Here is a 19,775-nt window from a genome sequence, read left to right on the forward strand (position 1 = left end):
CCTCTCACTACCTCTGAAGCCTCCCTGCAGCTACTCCCACAGGCAGTGAGGCCTGGATATGGCATGTCCTCACTGTCTTCCCTGCCTTCTTAGGTGATGGCCACTTCAGGATGGGCAGCTTAGCTGAGAATGGGCACAACCTTGACTCCCCTACCAAGACTTCTATTTCTTCTGCAATTTGGCTACATTTTTTGTCAGAGATGTTTATTGTGGTGGGATTGAGCCCATGGGTTTGGGACTCAGTCAGTCTCTTGTGGCCTGCCCCAGGGGACCTTCATTTCCATCTGAGTTGGCCCTTATGGCCCAATACCTCCAGGACTGGGGCAGACACTTCAACTCCTTCCCGAGATATATCCTTCTCCTCCCCCTCCGCCATCTTGCCTATCGTTGGGGATTTTTGTTTGTTTCCATTTTGGGACAGGGTCTTGCTCTGTCAGCCAGGTGAGTGTGCAGTGGTGTGATCATAGCTCACTGCAGCCTCAACCTCCTGGCCTTAAGCAATCCTCCTGTCTCAGCCTCCCAAGTAGCTGGGACTACAGGCATGTGTCACCACACTTGGCTAATTTTTTAACTTTTTGTAGAAATGGGGGTCTCACTATGTTGCCCAGGCTGATCTCAAACTCTGGGCTCAAGTGATCTTCTAGCCTCAGCCTCCCAAAGAGTTGAGATTACAGATGTGAGCCACTGTGCCTGGCCCAGGGGATTGTGTGGTTTTTGTTTCTCATTTTTTCTTCCCTTCTGTTATGTTTCTATCTATTCATGAGAAGTATTAGATCTTTGTGATTTTAATAATTTTGCCTTTATTTTCCCCCACCTTGAAGAAATGAAAATGGGGAGCTCAGAAGATCCCAATTACCTCTCCCTATTCCTGTTCCTGCAGTCAGAGTGAGGGTGTGTCCTTTCTAAGGTTTTCTTTGTATCTTCCCTCGTCTCCCTCCCTTTATTAATAACGTGTTGGCAAGAAGATAGTGAAAATTCTCAAGATTTTGTTCACCCACTTCTTTCCCCTTATTTGGGGGAGTATTCTGAGGGTAGATACTTCTGCAAACCAAGTCAGGCTGTTTTGCTTCTTTCTTTCTGTGAACACCACTCTGCAGAGATCATGGCCATAAAATCTCTTTTCTCATCATTGTCTGAGGGATGAGAGTGCATGTGTGCACGCACATGTGTGTGTGTGTTTTTCATTTCTTTTCTCTGTTGTTCATTTTGTCAGATGTTGTAGAGATAACCCTACAACCATCCCTCAGCCTTCTTTTTTCTGGAAGTTGTAGATGTTATTTTCTAGAATGTGTGTGTGTGTGTGTGTGTGTGTGTGTGTGTGTGTGTGTATGTACAGAGAGAGAGAGTTTCACCCTTGTTGCCCAGGCTGGAGTGCAATGACATGACCTGGGCTCACTGCAACCTCTGATTCCCAGGTTCAAGCAATTCTTCTGCCTCAGCCCCCCGAGTAGCCGGGACTACAGGTGTCCATCACCACACCAGCTAATTTTTTTGTATTTTTAGTAGAGACTGGGTTTTACCATGTCGGCCAGGCTGGTCTCAAACTCCTGACCTCAGGCGATCCATCCACCTCAGCCTCCCAAAGTGCTGGGATTACAGGCGTGAGCCACCATGCCCGGCCAATAATACAATATTTTTAAGGAGTTATTTTCTTCAAAAGTGCCACAGTCCCATCCTTGCCTGTAGAAGTGTCTTAGCACACCGCCACATGCATGACCTAAAATTGGCTATGTTCCGGAAGACCCTCTGTCATGCCCGGGTTGGGAACAGTGCAACACTAGGTATGAGGCGGTCTTTCTTGATTTCTTCTCCTTTCTCTCTCTCTTCCATCATCCGTGCTTCAGCCCTTACCCCTTTCCTAAAAGGAAAGTGGAGAAACTCAATTATGCAAATAAATGCAGCATAGACGGATGCTACTGCCAAATTCAGTTAGCATTACTTCAGGGAAATGAAACCAGTTTTAGGTAAAAACAAACAAAAAAAACAAAAAAACTTTCAGGAATAGAATGAACTACTTAACAAACAAACAAAGAAATTGTTTGTGTCACAATAATTTTAATTTTGTGAGCACCTGTCTCTGCATCTTGCTGTCCAAATAAGGTCAGATTTGATTTCCTTCTTGAGATGACCCACACTGTTCATTTTAAACATCTCAACGTAGTGGCCATCAGGGACAGCTGCAGCTTTGCTGGAGTGTCTTGGCAAGAAAGTGTCTTAATCCTCACAAACCTACTATTTCAAGAAAGAAAAATATAAAACACCAACAAAACCACAGCTGTAAGAGAGCTACATTTGTGGAATGATAAGGAAACAACTTTTCTGGAACTTAGCCACTGCAGGGTTCTGGGAGGTGAGGTGAACAAGCTGAACAGGAATCCAGTGTTTTTCCAGGTGACAAGTGGGTGAGGCTGCTGTAAGGCAAGAAAAATGAATGTGTTCAAATGATTAAGCTAAGCTTTCATTTTGATTTGTGCAAAATCAGTAAAAATTAATAAGCACAGTGTGTTCTCATGAAGCTGACGTTGAAACATAAAGTAGGTGTGCTGCATACTTTACACCATGGCAAACCCTCCCTTTTTGAGTTATTAGGTTTTGGGGACATGGGGTGATGCTCTGAGACACTGAGTAATCACTTTCAGAAACCAGATTCTAATGAGTATTTTTACTAGTACCAAGTCATTATTCACTCTGCAAATATTTTTGCCATATAATAAATAAGTCACCATTCAAGTGACAGATAGCTATGCAGATGACAAGAGACCATATGGTGGTTACAAGACAGAATTTAAAATCTTAAAGGACAAAACACTCATATTCATTTGCAGTAATTAACTAGGGGACTGAGACCATCTGCTGTGACTCATTAGCCCCCAAGGACGCTTATTCAATGGTAAGTCTCACATTGGTTTATCTTGGTTCCCATAGTCCAAGCAGGAAAATGATACTTTCCATAGTTTTCTGATTCCCTAGTAATGTTACAGCAATGTTTTTACCACATTACTGCTGTATTTTTGTATGTGGTGCAAAGATGATGTAGTGGGTGCTGAGGTCCTTAGGCTTGTTTTTAGGGTTTCTTCCTCCCCATGTTGTTGACTTTTTCTGTTCTGATTCACAGCCAAGGTTCTTTTCTCCCTTGTATTTTTCCAGCATCTCTTCATGTCCCTTGGGAGGAGCCAGGGGTAGAAGAGGAAGCACCTTGTTATGTTAGGTGTAGCTGTCTTTGTATTATCAGACATAAGAGCAGGCACTGAAAGAGATGCTAAAATGTGTATCATTGCACAAGACTTCCTGGGCAATTTGAATGGAGCTAATTTACCTTCTGAGAACAGGTCTCAAGTCCCAAGTATTTATCACGTCAAAGTTTTAATCTCCCTAGTGCCATATTGTTCTCCTCAGCGGGAGACTTCTAGGCTAAAAATACAAAGTCAAAGCAAGAAATAGTAGGGGAGGGGACAAGTAATTACCTAAGCATCTGTTACCATATAGGAAAATGTTAATATGGATCATTCAGGGGAAGAAAAGTATTCCTTTAACCTCACCCAAATGACTATGAATTTCTGCTTCATTTTAGCATTTGCATGTTTGTGTTCACTTTTCTTGTCCGTTCTTATGGGGCTGATTTGGAGCATCCAGATGACACTGGCACATGAAGTAAGTTGTACAAGAAGAATATAAACATTAGAAATCTATCGCTTTGATAGCAAGCAGGAAACAAGCCTCCTCTTTGTCCAGAGAAAGAGACTACTCCATCCCTTAAGGTTGCCTGCTGCAAACAGCCCTGGGAAGAGGCTCAGGCAAAGTGTGATTAGGGTTTGGCATTTGTGGATATCAGCATGACGGACAGTGGTGAGAGACAGACCCAGGAGGCCTATCTTTACTCAACAGGGATGAAGCGGAGATGGCAGAGAAAACACTTTTAAATGGAAAAGTGAAGAGGCTTGGGAGTACAATGGTCACTCAGTCCTGGTGGGGCACTCAGTTGCAGCTTTGGAGGCAATGGGGTAGTGACCCCAACTGGCCTTCCAAGCCTGATCTTTATCCGACAAGGTCGTGTTGTTGAGGGAGGCAGGGAGAGAGACTGGAGGGAGAAGATATAGGAACAATTAGGAAGAGTAGAAATGAAATAAAGTGAATCTGAGGTATTCGTGAAGGAGACAGAATGATATTTAGGGAGACACGGGATTATGAGAAAAGGGGCCAAGATTTGCTTCTTGGATATGAATCATTCAGCAAAAAGTCCTGCCAGGGGATGGGAGAAAGTCAGGAGAGAGATGAGCAGCATGGGATGAGAGCATGCAAGGCTGATTGAATATATGCAAACCAATAAATGTAATTCATCACATAAACACAACTAAAGACAAAAAACATATATTATCTCAATAGATGCAGAAAAGGCCTTCAATAAAATTCAACAGCCCTTTATTTAAAAACTGTCATTAAAATAGTTATTGAAGGAACATACCACAAAATAACAAGCCATTTATGACAAACCCACAGCCAATATCATACTGAATGGTCAAAAGCTGGAAGCATTCCCCTTGAAAACTGGCACAAGACAAGGATGCCTTCCCTCATCACTCTTACTCAACATAGTATTGAAATTTCTGGCCAGGGAAATCAGGCAGAAGAAAGAAAGAAAGGATATTCAAATAGCAAGAAAGGAAGTCAAATAGTCTTTCTTTAAAGATGACATGATCCTATATCTAGAAAACCCCATCAATTCAGCCCAAAAGCTTCTTAAACTGATAAGCAACTTAGCAAAGTCTCAGGATACAAAACCATTGTGCAAAAATCACAGGCATTCCTACAACAACAGACAAGCAAAAAGCCAAATCACGAATGAACCCCCATTTACAATTGCCACAAAAAGAATAAAATACCTAGGAAGACAGTTTACAATGGACATGAAGGACCTCTTCAAGCCACAAACCACTGCTCAAGGAAATCAGAAAGGACACAAACAGATGGAAAAATATGCCATGCTCATGGATAGGAAGAATCAATATCATGAAAATGGCCATATTGCCCAAAGCAATGTACATATTCAATGCTATTCCCATTAACCTGCCATTGACATTATTCACAGAATTAGAAAGAACTATTTTAAAAGTCATACGAAACCAAAAAAACAAAAAAAAACAAAAAAAAAAAACTTATATAACCAGGACAGTCCTAAGCAAAAAGAACAAAACTCAAGGCATCACATTACCCTACTTCAAACTATACTACAGGTCTAACCAAAACAGCATAATATTGGTACAAAATCAGGCACACGGACCAATGGAACACAACAGAGAACTCAGAAAAAAACCCACACATTTACAACCATCTGATCTTTAACAAGCCTGACGAAAATAAGCAATGGGGAAAGGATTCCCTATTTAATAAATGGTGCTGGGAGAAATGGCTAGTCATATGCAGAAAATTGAGGAAGGACCCCTTCCTTACACTTTATAGAAAAATTAACTCAAGATGAATTATACTTAAATTAAAACCCAAAACTATAAAAATGCTAAAAGAAAATCTAGGCAATAGCATTCAGGACATAGACATGGGCAAAGATTTTTTTTTTTTTTTTTGACAAATGCAGAATACTTCTTTATTATAGCAACTTATAAAACAACTATAACATTAAATGCACAATAACCACACTCTACATTATGATTGATGGTGTAACTCAGCACCCTTAGCTTTGAGAGAAAAGCTTGTGAAATTCTCAAAATTCACCGACCTTCTTTATAAAGACATGGGATTGAAATGTACCTACATATTTTTGCTAAAAGCATATATATTTCATTCTCCTCACTTTGTTCATAATCTCAGCATTTTCAGATACCCTCAGTGAGTTAACTCAAAGCCTTTTTTCATGGAAAGAAGTGGCACACTTACATTTGCCAGTGGCAACATCCTTAAACACTAATAACTAATAGGTCACGGACAGATTTTTGACCTAGTACCTTTTTCTTTTAGAGCAAAAAGATCTTTTACCTTAGCATCCAGCCCAGCCCCCAAAGACTGACAATATCCTTCACGTTCCTTTGAAAGCACCTAAACAGCCATTTCCATTTTAATAGCTGGATGTGGATTGTACCCTTCAACCTTAAAGTCTTCAGTTTTGAAGTCATCAATTTTCTCAACTTTTCGAAGAATCTTGAGTTTTGGGAAAGGTCTGGGTTCTCGCTGAAGCTGAATTTTCAGTGGCTCAATGTGATTCAGGTAAATATGTGCATCTCCCAAAGTATGTACAAAGTCACCCGGCTTCAGGCCCGTGATGTGCGCGATCATGTACATGAGCAGGGCCTAGCTGGCGATGTTGAAAGGCACACCTAGGCCGATGTCTCCCGATCGCTGGTACAGCTGGCAGGACAGCTCACCATTCACCACTTAGAACTGGCAGAGGGCATGGCATGGAGGCAGCGCCATCAGAGGAAGATCTCTTGGATTCCAAGTGCACGTGATGATTCTTCTGTCATCAGGGTTGGTTTTGATGGTGTCAATCACTCTTTGCAGTTGGTCAACTCCTTTTCCTGAATAATCTGAATCCATATCTCTATTCTGCCCCAAAATGCCTCCATTGGAAGCCATAAACTGGGCCCAAGTCCCCTTCTTCTCTGGCGGAGAATCCCAAGCTATCCAGAAAGTCTTGGTATCCATTGGCATCCCAGATTTTCACTCCCTTGGAAGGCAGCTCTTCAGCATTTGTGGATCCCTTGATAAACCACAACAGCTCCTCCAAAACACCCTTCCAGAACAGATGTTCGGTTGTCAGCAGAGGAAATTCATCTCTCGGGCTGTAGCGCGCCTGCCTGCAGAACACCGACAGGGTCCCGGTGCCGGTGCGGTCGTGACGCCGCAGGAAAGGATGTGCTCGATTTGCCCCAGGTACTGCATCTCCCTGTGAGGCGGCCGCGGCTGGGCGTCCAGCTCCTGGGCAGCGGGCTGAGAGGGCTGGTGTGGCAGCTCGGAGCTGGCGACGGGCATGGCGCTGCCGGCGGCGGGACGGAGGCAGAAGTGGCGCCGCTGGCGGTGGGACGGAGCCAGGCGAGGTGGTGCAGTGGCAGGAGCCCTTCCGTGCGTTCTTTTCCCGCCGCCGTCCAGCGCTCTGCCTCTTCGTGCTCGGTGGGGTCACTGCTGCCCCAGCTACATGGGCAAAGATTTTATGATGAAAGTACCAAAAGCAGTTGCAACAAACGCAAAAATTGACAAATGGGATCAAATTAAACTAAGGAGCTTCTGCACAGCAAAAGAAGCTATCATCAGAGCAAACAGACAACCTACAGAATTGGGAGAAACATTTTGCAATCTATCTATCTGACAAAGGTCTAAAATCCAGAATCTACAAGGAACTTAAGCAAATTTACAAGAAAAAAGCAACATCATTAAAAGGTGGCAAAGGGCTTGAACAGACACTTCTCAAAAGAGAGACCAGGTGCAGTGGTTCATGCTTGTAGTTCCAGCACTTTGGGAGGCCAAGGTAGATGGATCACTTAAGGTCAGGAGTTTAAGACCAGCCTTGCCAACATGGTGAAACCCCATCTCTACAGAAAATACAAAAATTAAGCTGAGCATGGTGGCTTATGCCTGTAATTCCAGCACTTTGGGAGGCCATGGCGAGCAGATCACGAGGTCAGATCGAGACCATCCTGGTCAACATGGTGAAACCCTGTCTTTACTAAAATACAAAAAATTAGCTGGGCATGGTGGCCCACACCTGTAGTCTCAGCTACTCGGGAAGCTGAGGCAGATTAATCACTTGAACCTGGGTAGCCGAGGGTGCAGTGAGCCGAGATTGTGCCACTGCACTCCATCTTGGTGACAGAGCAAGATTCAGTCTCAAAAAAACAAAAATTAGCTAGGCATGGTGGCAGATACCTGTAATCCTAGCTACTCAGGAGGCTGAGGCAGAAGAATTGCTTGAACCCAGGAGACAGAGGTTGCAGTGAGCCAAGATCTCACCACTGCACTTCGGCCTGCACAACAGAGCAAGACTCTCTCACACACACACACACACACACACACACACACACACACACACACACACAGATATACACGCAGCTAACAAATATATTTTAAAAGGCTCAACATCACTGATGATTAGAGAAATGCAAATCCAAACCACAATGAGATACCATTTCACACCAGCCAGAATGGCAATTATTAAAAAGTCAAGAAACAATGGATACTGGTAAGGTTCTGGAGAAACAGGAATGCTTTTACACCATTGGTGGGAATGTAAATTAGTTCAGCACTGTGAAAGACAGTGTGGCAATTCCTCAAAGATTTAGAACCAGAAATACCATTTGACCCAGCAATCGCATTACTGTATAATGGTATTTATACCATTGTATTATATTTATATCATTATGTTGTATATAAAATATATAATTATATATTATATTATATATTGCATATTATATAATATATATTATACATATTAATATATAATATATATTATAGCTGATTAATATATTCTAGCTAATGCATGACTATATAATATATTATATATATTATTCTAGCTAATGCATAAATAATATATATGTTATGTTATATATTATATATGCATTTGCTAGAATATATTAATCAGCTATAATATATATTATATAATATATAATATATATTATTAATATCTTAATTATTAATTAATAATATATTAATTTTCTATATATTATATTATTGTATTATAATATATTAATATAATATATAATATTAATATTAATATATATTATTAATATTATTAATCAGCTATTATATATTATATATTGAATATATTATATATTCTAGCTAATGCATACATAATATATAATATATGTTATATATTATATATGCATTTGCTAGAATATATTAATCAGCTATAATATATATTATATAACATATAATATACATTAATATATATAATTAATCAGCTATAATATATATTATATAATATATAATATAATATGGTATTTATATCATTATTATATATCCAAAGGAATATAAATCATTCTGTTACAAAAATACATGCATGTGTATGTTCATTGCAGCGCTGTTCACAACAGCAGAGGAATGGAATCAACCCAAATGCTCATCAATGGTAGACTGGATAAAGAAAATGTGGTATATATACACCATGGAATACCATGCAGCCATGAAAATGAATCAGATCACGTCTTTTTCAGACATGTAGATGAAGCTGGAAGTCACTATCCTCAGCAAACAACACAGGGACAGAAAAGCAAATACTACATGTTCTCACTTCTAAGTGGGAGCTGAACAACGAGACCGTGTGGACACAGGCAGGAGAACAACACACGCTGGCCCCTGTTGGGCGAGGGCCGGTGGTAGGGAGAGCATCAGGAAAAACGGCTAATGCATGCTGAGTTTAACACCTAGGTGATGGGATGATAGATGCAGCAAACTACCATGGTACACATTTACCTGTGTAAGAAAACTGCTTGTCCTGCACATGTACCCCAGAACTATAAAGAAAATAAATACATAAATAGAATTTTAAAAAATTTAAAAAATTATCTTAATTGTATGTGGGTTGGTCCCTTTGATTGAAAGTGAAATGGAAATAATTGAAAAAAAAAAAACTTACTATTCAAAATTTACAAAACTAAATAAGAGTAAAACAAATTTACATTTTGCCCCTGGATCGATATAAGACAAAAACATTGTGTGGGAAAGCTGGAGTTGAGGACGAATGAGATTCTGAGAATAAAAATCCCTGGTACATAGTCAAAGTTTCAGAGTCAACTTCAGATTTTTCAAGGATTATAAAATAGATAACTTCATACAACCATCTCCAACAGATAAAAGGAACCAGATAATATCTGTGTTCCAGGGAGAAAGAACAGAAAATTGGCTGAGTTCTGTCACTGACAAAACTTAGTGGGAAGGAGGAATCTGGAAGGTGGGAGGGTGGAGGGATCCCGGGCTTGTGGGGTGGGGAGGGGCTGTGCTTCAGCCTCCCCCTCTCACTGCCCCTCCCCCACCAGGGGCCCTTTGTGAGGTGAAGGCCCCAGCTCTGTGATGCAGGCCTGGGCCCCAGTCCCTAGTCTCCAAGGGACTGCCCAGAGCTCAGTTGCCTGAAGGCAGCATACCTATTCAAATGGAGAGTATTCCGTATCCTCTAAAACTTCTTCGTGAATCATGGAGAAACACCCCCAGCTCCACACCATGGGTGTTGGATATCTTCCTCACCCTGGTATTTGGCGTGGTGTTCTTTTTCCTATTACTACGCCCCTACCGCTCTTACTTCCTTTGTGATCCACCCTCACCATCACCTGAGGACAAGAGAATGGTAAGAAGCCCTCGGGCCGGACCCACACAGCACAATTCTGTTATTAGCTCTGCTGTTCCAAATCCAGTGGAGAGACTTCCGCAATGGGAAGTGTCAGGAGAGACCAGAACATGGTCCTTCCAGGGAGAGGCAGAGCAGCCAGGGGTTGGTAGGGACTGGGATTTCCATCCCAAGCTCTCAGTCCATCTGTGGGGGAGCACAGGAGGCATCAGGGCAAAACCAAACCCCTGGACTCAGTGGCAAGGACCAGTCAGGAGATGGGGGAGGTCTCTGTGGGAGGGCGCTCATAAGCCCCTTCCTGGGGCAGGTGGCTGGGGGCCCAGCCTAGTCTGTGTGGGGTGATCTGGGGGCTGTGCTGAGCCTCCGAGGGCCTCCCACCTGGGCCCGGAGTCTCCTCTGATCTCCTGGGAAGCAGAATCCTACCTGACAGCTCAGGTGTGCCCGCGGGCCTGAGCCTGGGTGTTCGTCAAGTAGAGTAGTACCTTACCGTTACTTACATTATATTATATATTATATATTATACATTATGTATATTATAGTTTATATATGAAACTTATATAATATATATATTTCCTCATATAGTAAATCCCTCTCTGTGGTGGGTTTTATTGTTTGTTTGTTTTTTGAGACGGAGTCTCACTCTTGTCGCCCTGGCTGGAGTGCACTGGCGATCTGGGCTCACTGCAGCCTCTGCCTCCCAGGTTTAAGCAATTCTCCTGCCTCAGCCTCCAGAGTAGCTGAGATTACAGGCACACGCCACCATGCCAGGCTAATTTTTGGTATTTTTAGTAGAGACAGGGTTTCACTATGCTGGCGAGGCTGGTCTCAAACTTCTGATCTCAGGTGATCCACCCTTCTTGGCTTCCCCAAATGCTCAAATTACAGGCGTGAGCCACCGCACCTGGCCCCCTCTTTGTGTTTTTCTAAGAAGAAAAGCAGTTTATCATCCACTTAAACATGAGTGGGAGGAAGCACACCACTCCCAGAGCAAGACGAGAGAGCTGTGCGGTTTGTGAGCGCTGCGCGCTGCGGCTGGGCTGGGGGCAGAGAGCACGAGCCGGTCTCAGCCCCTCACCCTTTCTTGTCTCCCAGGATCTTCTTCTCTCCCTGGATGAAATTCTAGCCCGGTGTCAGCTTATCTCCCAGTGTCAAGGTCAGCGGAGGAGGAGGCGCAGGCCCAAAGGCAGGAAGAAAAACAACAGTCTGAAAGGTAAGGCTCTGCCGGGCACACTAGAGTTCATTTGATCTCGTCTGTCCCCGGAGAGAAGCGACTCTGTCTGAGGAAGTCAATTGAAGAAGCCTGAGATGGGGGCTCCTAGGAAGGAAATCAGAATCCCGGGTCCCTCTCAGATTCCGTGCTGGCATGAAACCATGGTGGGCCGAGGACTGGGTGTTCCCCAGCAGGGCACAGTGTAGGGGGAGGAGGCCAATGCCTGTCTGAATCAGGAGGGGGGTGAGGGGGCTGTGGACAGCTGTTCAACTCTGCTAAGGCTGATTCCTCTTTGAGACCACCCCAGTCCTTTCTCCCCACAGGGCGGCTGTGAGGACTATGGTGGTGGGGGGTCTGTGTGTGGAAGCCCTTTGTGGAAAACAAAGCCTTGCCCTCTGTGCCTCACTATGACTGTCCAGGCCATGTGGCCTTGGACACAGACATGTGGTTTCCAGGGTCTGACTCCCCCTGGTCTTCCCTAAAGAAACATCCACTCAGCCTCCTGTGAGATCCCAGGCCCCTACCTCACTGCCCTAACCCAGTCTCCTCATTTCCAGCTTCCAGAGACCGCCTGACAGGCCTTGAGGGGACTCAGGACTTGTATTCACAACTGCAGCGGTGAGGCACTTCCCCTTTCCTGCATCCTTCCTACCGGGGTTGGGATTCGACCCCAGGGCCTTATGGCAGCCTGGAGGTGACCTGGGATGGGGAGACCAGGGGGACAGAGGATGGGAGTAAAACCATGGAGCAAGGGGTAGGAGAAGAATTGGGGAGTCTGGGTACAGCGCAGTGGAGGGGCATAGGAGGAGAATTGGGGAGTCAGGATGTGGGGCGGTGGAGGGGCATAGGAGGAGAATTGGGGAGTCTGGGTGTGGGGTGGTGGAGGGGCATAGGAGGAGAATTGGGGAGTCTGGGTGTGGGGCAGTGGAGGGGCATAGGAGGAGAATTGGGGAGTCAGGGTGTGGGGCAGTGGAGGGGCATAGGAGGAGAATTGGGGAGTCAGGGTGTGGGGCGGTGGAGGGGCATAGGAGGAGAATTGGGGAGTCAGGGTGTGGGGCGGTGGAGGGGCATAGGAGGAGAATTGGGGAGTCTGGGTGTGGGGCAGTGGAGGGGCATAGGAGGAGAATTGAGGAGCCAGGGTGTGGGGCAGTGGAGGGGCATAGGAGGAGAATTGGGGAGTCAGGGTGTGGGGCGGTGGAGGGTCATAGGAGGAGAATTGGGGAGTGTGGATGCAGCACATTAGAGGGGCATAGGAGGAGAATTGGGGAGTCAGGGTGTGGGGCAGTGGAGGGGCATAGGAGGAGAACTGGGGAGCCAGGGTGTGGGGTGGTGGAGGGGCATAGGAGGAGAATTGGGGAGTCAGGGTGTGGGGTGGTGGAGGGGCATAGGAGGGGAATTGGGGAGTGTGGATGCAGCACAGTAGAGGGGCATAGGAGGAGAATTGGGGAGTCTGGATGTGGGGTGGTGGAGGGGCATAGGAGGAGAATTGGGGAGTGTGGATGCAGCACAGTAGAGGGCATAGGAGGAGAATTGGGGAGTCTGGGTGTGGGGTGGAGGAGGGGCATAGGAGGAGAATTGAGGAGTCTGGGTGTGGGGCAGTGGAGGGGCATGGGAGGAGAATTGGGGAGCCAGGGTGTTGGGCAGTGGAGGGGCATAGGAGGAGAATTGGGGAGTCAGGGTGTGGGGTGGTGGAGGGTCATAGGAGGAGAATTGGGGAGTGTGGATGCAGCACAGTAGAGGGGCATAGGAGGAGAATTGGGGAGTCAGGGTGTGGGGTGGTGGAGGGGCATAGGAGGGGAATTGGGGAGTGTGGATGCAGCACAGTAGAGGGGCATAGGAGGAGAATTGGGGAGTCTGGGTGTGGGGTGGTGGAGGGGCATAGGAGGGGAATTGGGGAGTGTGGATGCAGCACAGTGGAGGAGCATAGGAGAATTGGGGAGTCTGGGTGTGGGGCGGTGGAGGGACCGGGGCCCATGCGCCCACTCTGTCCTATGGCCCTACCTGCTCCTGGCTGCAGCTTGTACCTCCTGTCTCCTGCAGCATCCTGGGGCCGCGTCCTAACAAAGGTGATTTTGGTCGACTCTCTGGTCCAGACCCCCCAGGTGAGGAGTGCAAAAGAGCACCTGATGGAGCCTCCCAGTCCCAAAAACCTCAGGACGTCTTTAGTGCCTCCACTCCTAACCTTCCCCAGGACAGCTTGACAGCAATCGTTCCTGAGAACTTTCCACTCAGTTCTGAACTCCAGAGGCAACCGGAGCAACACATTGAAAGGCTCATTCAACACCGCAGCAACCTGGGAATGACCCAAGAGTCTCCGGATCTGATGCAGCCTCAGGAGAAATTGCCAGGGACAAGTCAGGCCAGGGGCAAACTCAGACCCTTGCAGTCCTCCATGTCCAAGGGCGAAAGCAGCAAGGACATACAGAAGGTGACGTTCCAGCTAGAGAGGAATCCGTGCACACCTCTGGGGCAAATTCTGGGGCAGACCCCACAAAATCTAGCCAGGTGCATGGAAAGCTTCCCAGGGAAGGTTCTGGGAGCAGCCTCTGAAGAGTCAGACAGAGACTTGAAGATGCCCTTGAAGAGAGACTCGGAGGCCTTAAAACGCACAGAGATAGATCATATAGAAAACATCCTGAAATCCCACGTGGGCGTGAAGTTGGGCCAGATCAATGATGCTACAGAGAGTTTGGCTTCTCAAGTGCCCCATGGTCGTCTCCAGAGCATGCCTACTGGCAACATGCAGGCTTCCCAGGAGCTACGTGACCTTACGGCAGCCAGAAGGAGGAACCTGGGGTGCAATGAGCCCGAGAACCCGAAACGTCAAGGCTCATGCAAGAACCAGAGCCGCAGGTTTACCCCTACTCACAAGAGTGAGAACCCAACGAAGCCCAACTTAAAAAAAAGTGAAGAAAGGCTTGAAAAACTGAGGCCTTCCCAACTCACCCCAGTCAGAAAAACAGAAGAAACTCATCAGGATGAAGGCCTCCAGCTGTTGCCATCTAAGAAACAGCCTCCTTCAATAAGCAACTCCAGAAAAACAATCCAAGAATTTTTTCAGTGGGTCTTTTCAATGAAAAAAAGCAAGCCACTACCAGTCACTGCCCACAGCCAGAAAATAGTGAAAAACATATCACATGTGTACAGCGGCTGTGCTAAAGCTGAGGGGCTCAGGACAGCAGCTGGACAGATGCTGGAGGAAAAAATGACACTTTGCCGTGGGCATCATGCCTCGAAGGTAAATCAGCACAAACAGAAGTTCCAAGCCCCAGTCCGTGGGTTGCCCTGCAACCACGGGCAACTCTTACACCCGGAACAGCAGAATGCTGGGCTATGCAGCCAGCAGCCAACAAGCCACTCTCAAGAGCCAGAGTTACCCCAACAGAGAGAGGCATATCAGAGATCAAAAGCCCTTGAAAAGTGTCCAGTGCAAAAATGGGGCCAGCGACATCCCCAACTCTTGCTCCCCAAGAAGGCTGTCTCCCCAGTCAGTGCCCCTGAGGGCAGACTGAAGACACCCAGTACCTTCAGCCATCACTACCATTGTCCAAGGCACTGTCTTCTTTGCAAAGGTATCCAATCTGATCAATCACGAATTCTTTTTTCACTCATGTTCTTGCACCCCGAACATTAAATGTTCCACAATAAATAAATATCACTTTTTCCCCCCCATAAAAGGGTAATGGCTTTTTGTGTCATGCTTGGTGTGGGCTTGTTTTCTAGAAGTGACAGGACATGGAGGGATTCTGAGAGTGGTGTTGTAAGCCCACCTATGTCCTGAGTTCCTTCACTGAAACTTACATTTCCATAATACTGTCTTTACACAAACAACAAAAAATTCTAAAAACAAGATGAGAAAACCTACGAAGATCCCACTCAGAGATATGGTTCAACACATCTTTCTACCACTTACTCTCTACCTCAAACTTTATGCAGCTGTAGGAAGAAGGTTTGCAGAGATGTCACAGGACCGAATATCTCCATGCAGGCTCCAGGAACTGCCAGTCAAGTAGCTTCATGTGTCACAAAATAGTGGAAGCTCGGGTGGGAGAGTGTGGGCCCTGAGTTCAGAAGCCAGGGAAGTCTTGACCCTGGATGTCCTGGTGGAGAGTAGATAATGCCTGCCCTTGGGAAGCCCCTTCTCTCCCTTGCAAAGGCTGGGATGGAGATGGGCCCTCTTAGCTCAGCCTACATACAAAGCACAGAGTCCCCATCCCGCTGCCTCTCCCTTTCTTGCATTCTGGAGTGGTGGTGGGGACAGACCTTCCAGCACTGTGGATGTAAAGGTGGGGGGTGGGGGGAGGCCTTCACGGAGGCTGCCGAGGACCGTGAGCTCCCCTGCCCGAAATGAGTGAATGACCCTGCTCCTGGGTCACCTGCCTTTGTCTGTCTCACCTATGTGTGTCTCAGCTTCAGAGAAGTAGTTCTGGGTGAATGGGGCAGGGCATGCCTGTGTGTGCAGAGGCTTCCAATGGTGGGACTCCGTAGAACTACTGCGGGATGCAGACAAAGAACTGAAAAGGAGGCAAAGCGGTGTGAGGGCTCCATAAGCGGTGCCATGGCCTGGGAGCCTCTGACATTCCAACCCCTTCCACAGGCATAGAGGGGCCTATGGCTCAACCTGGCCCCACCCCAGGGTCTGTCGCTGCTCCAGCTCCCAGACCACAGACCTAACAACGCATGTACCCCCAACACAGAGAGCCAGACTAGTGAGAAGGCAAAGTGAATAAGGGAAGATGAATTTCTTAACGTCTTTAATAAGCTTGCACATAGTAACCTATTGAATTTTTTTTTCTTTTTTTTTTTTGGAGACAGAGTTTCACTCTTTTGCCCAGGCTGGAGTGCAGTGGTACAATCTCGGTTCACTGCAACCTCCAGCCCCTGGGTTCAAGTGATTCTCCTGCCTCAGTTTCCCAAGTAGCTGAGATTATAGGCACCCACCACCACACCTGGCTAATTTTTTACATTTTAAATAGAGGGGGGATTTTGCCACATTGGCCAGGCTCGTCTCAAACTCCTGACCTCCGGTGATCTACCAGCCTTGGCCTCCCAAAGTGCTAGGATTACAGGCATGAGCCCCCGCACCTGGCCTACCTATTGAATTTTTAAAAGGATATGTTGATGATAGGTGAAAAAGCAAGGACTAGAGAACCCCAGGCATGACTCGGGAGTCTGGTGACCTTTAATATACACGTAGCCCCAGGACTGCCCCCAGCGGAGACGTGGTGACTTAGAAGGACCCAGCAGCTGAGCTGGGGTCATACAGCAAATCTGCCCCGGCTCCTGAGGTCCTTCCTGGCCCCACAGACCAGCAGGGGAAGAGGCAGGCAGGCAGGCAGGATTTGAACACACAAGGCAGCTGGAAGTGATCTGTCCAGAATGGACAGGGGGTGGGCAGGGCAGGAGCCGTCCCCGCTCTGTCTCCCTCTGCTTTCAGAGCAGCTTCCTCCTCTCTGGGCCCTCTCCATATGGGAAAGCAGGAGGTCCCCACAAATCAGGGAGAGGAATGTGAGGTCTCTAGAGGGAGTTTCTGTGCCTTGTGCACATACAGGCGTGCAGGAGGCCCAGTTCCGGGGGCCTCATTTCCATGGTGGAGAGGACTGTGCCAGGTGGTGCCACTGATTTAGATGACAATGGAAATGGCCCTGCCCCCAGCATGTGGGACTGGCTGGCACTTGGGGTGAAGGGGGCAGTAGGCAACAGTCCCCAGCATGTGGCCTGTCCTAGGGCCGGGTCCTGTCTGGCGCCCAGATGACTGAGGCAGCCTCCAAATGGACCCAGCAGTGACTGCAGAGCCAGGACCAGCAGGAGGGGCTGGGACCTGGAGCAGAGATCAGCTTCAGTCCCCCTAGGGAGTTCAGGAGAGAGGGTCACAGAGCTGGGACCCTGACTGCTGAGGATGGACCATGCCTGGCTGCTGCTGGGTTCCCTCAGGAAACCAAGAGGTGAGTTCTGGGACGTGGAGGAGCTGGACGTGGACCCCACGGCTCAGGCCAGGAGAAGCGCCACAGGAAACACTGGCCGACCAACAAGAACATACAAAGGCGCAAGCTCTTACCCCTCCGTGACTCAGTCTCCCATGGGGTGCAACGAGGCCAGCAATGGAGAGACCACAGAGACCTCCCACAGAAACCTCACAGAGACATCTCATACAGAGAGCCCACCGGGACCGCTCACTGCCACAGAGACAGACACACTGTGGCCTCCACAGAGACCCCACAGAGCTCTCGGAGACCTCATGGTGCCCCACAGAGACACAGCACTGAGATTCCCAGAGTCCTCACACAGACGTCACACAGACCCCTTCAGAGAATCCCAGAGACCACACTGAGAGACTTTATTCAGTCCCACAGAGACCTCCTGCAAATTTCAGAGACCTTCCTTGGTTCTCACACAGAGGCCTCACACAGACACCCGACAAAGGCCTCAGAGACTTTACACGAATCATAAAACAGGGAACTCATGCAAAGACTCATGCAGCTCACTGCAACCTCTGGCCTCCAGCCCTAGAAATGGCACCCAGCACTCCCCTACCCAACGGCCTCACAGAGACCTCTCTCAGAGTCCTCATACAGAGACCTTGCCTGGAGACCTCCCACTCTCCACAGAGACCTTGTAGAGATTCCTCACACATGTATGTCTTTTTATGCTTTATGGCCACTTTTCTTCTTTTATGTTTGTTTAAGTTCCATTTAGGTTTTAAATATTAGAACTTTGTCAGATGTACAGGTTTCAAATATTTTATTTTCTGTTCTATAGGTTGCCTGTTTACTCTGTTCACAGTATCTTTTGCTATACAGAAGCTCTTTAGTTTACTTAGATCCCATTTGTCAATTTTTGATTTTGGTTTAATTGCTTCTAGCATTTTTGTCCTAGAGTCTTTGCCATTTCTTGTGTCCTAAATTGTATTTCCTAGGTTATTATCCAGAGTTTTTATAGTTTTAGGTTTTACATTTAGATCTTTAATCCACATATATTTTTTCAATTGATGCTGAAAAAGCATTTGATGAAACTAAACATCCTTTCATGAAAAAAAAATCCTAAAAAAAGGGTATAGAAAGGACACATCTCGACATAATAAAGGTTATATTAGAGAGACTTTCACGTAGTATCATATAGAATGATAAATAAATAAGTCTTTCCTCTTAGATGTGGAAAATGACAAATTTCCCACTTCAACTGGTGAAGCATAAACCCTTCTGCTGCCACCATAGCCGGCTCTTACCTGCAAGCACCACCTACTGGCCTGACAGTGAAATTGCATGACCTAATACAAAGTCACTACCACCAGTGCACAGCGCATGAAAATGAGATTCGCGTTTCAGTACTTCTGTGATTCCAGCTCTCAAAAGACCGTGGGCTGCTCACATGCCCCGTATATTACTACTACAACTGGAATTTGAAAAGGCCACCACGCTAACGCTATTAATACAAAAGAAATCATACAGATCAGATGCTCCTCACCTGGCCATTTCCGTCAAGGCTGTTGCTTTTGCTTGTCAGGCTTGGTGGCTCACATCTGTCCAGCTTTGTCCCCTTCTCAGGGGCTAAGCAGAGAACTCAGGTTACTGTACACTGTGCAATAGGCCAGTCCATTGCCTGAGGCAACAGAGAACTTCTCCCTGTGCACAGATATCGAGCATGACTCATCTACTTCCACCACAGTCAGCTAGAATCTGTAAGGCCACTTACTAACTTGAAGGGTGAACTGAATAACCCAATACAAAATCTGCTGAGGCAAATGCATTACAAATGAAAAACAGTTCCTGAGGCCTCCACTATCTAGGACCTGAAGGAGGCCAGGCAACAACAGTGACACTGTGTCTCAAAAAAAAAAAAAAAAAAAAAAGGATAATTGTAATTCTAAATTCTTAGAATTATTAGAATAATAATGTAGGTTGAAATTTTTTCAGTATCTGGAATATATAACAGTTTTGGGAAAACACCAGTGAGAAAAATTTGTAGAGTGTTCTGTGTAGACCAGAAATCAGAAGGTGATAAAGTAACAATTGTATTTGAATAATCTGGAGTTATGATGTGTATTTGGCATTCATCTCCTTCTATTTTTCAATGAAGAGAAAAGGAATAGATGACATCTACATGTGAAATGGGACACAGAGTTTTAAAGATGATTCTCAAAGAAAGTTGCTAACACAATTACTCACTTGATGTCCCGACACAGGGCTGTGGAGGAGATGGTGGCTGCTGATGGTGACTGGCAGGCACAGGGTTGGTTTTAGCCACTATTTTGTCCATGAGAGACATTGGGCTGTCGTGTACTAC

The 19,775-nt window shown here is 46.3% G+C and overlaps 1 protein-coding gene and 1 pseudogene across 1 annotated transcript; one reads left to right on the top strand and one right to left on the bottom strand.

The window, feature by feature from the left end:
* Positions 1–1,660: 1,660 nt before the first annotated feature.
* Positions 1,661–6,981, bottom strand: LOC105724672 (thymidylate synthase-like; annotated as a pseudogene).
* On the top strand, positions 2,840–15,150 carry LOC135268678 (spermatogenesis-associated protein 31A6-like). The gene is made up of 4 exons (XM_064361601.1): positions 2,840–2,890; positions 11,375–11,492; positions 12,050–12,110; positions 13,533–15,150. Exons 1-4 carry the CDS (start codon positions 2,888–2,890, stop codon positions 15,124–15,126), a joined length of 1,776 nt encoding a protein of 591 aa, XP_064217671.1. The 5' UTR covers positions 2,840–2,887; the 3' UTR covers positions 15,127–15,150.
* The last annotated feature ends 4,625 nt before the right edge of the window (positions 15,151–19,775 follow it).

This window comes from Aotus nancymaae, unplaced genomic scaffold (genome assembly GCF_030222135.1).
Source record: "Aotus nancymaae isolate 86718 unplaced genomic scaffold, 86718_ANA_hifiasm-v0.15.2.pri h1tg000041l, whole genome shotgun sequence".
Taxonomy (NCBI): Eukaryota; Metazoa; Chordata; class Mammalia; order Primates; family Aotidae; genus Aotus; species Aotus nancymaae.

Excerpts from the sequence above, each read along its gene's own strand:
- LOC135268678 (XM_064361601.1), top strand. Across the intron at positions 11,493-12,049 it reads GAAAAACAACAGTCTGAAAG|CTTCCAGAGACCGCCTGACA; the intron begins GTAAGGCTCTGC and ends CCTCATTTCCAG. Across the intron at positions 12,111-13,532 it reads TTGTATTCACAACTGCAGCG|CATCCTGGGGCCGCGTCCTA; the intron begins GTGAGGCACTTC and ends TGTCTCCTGCAG.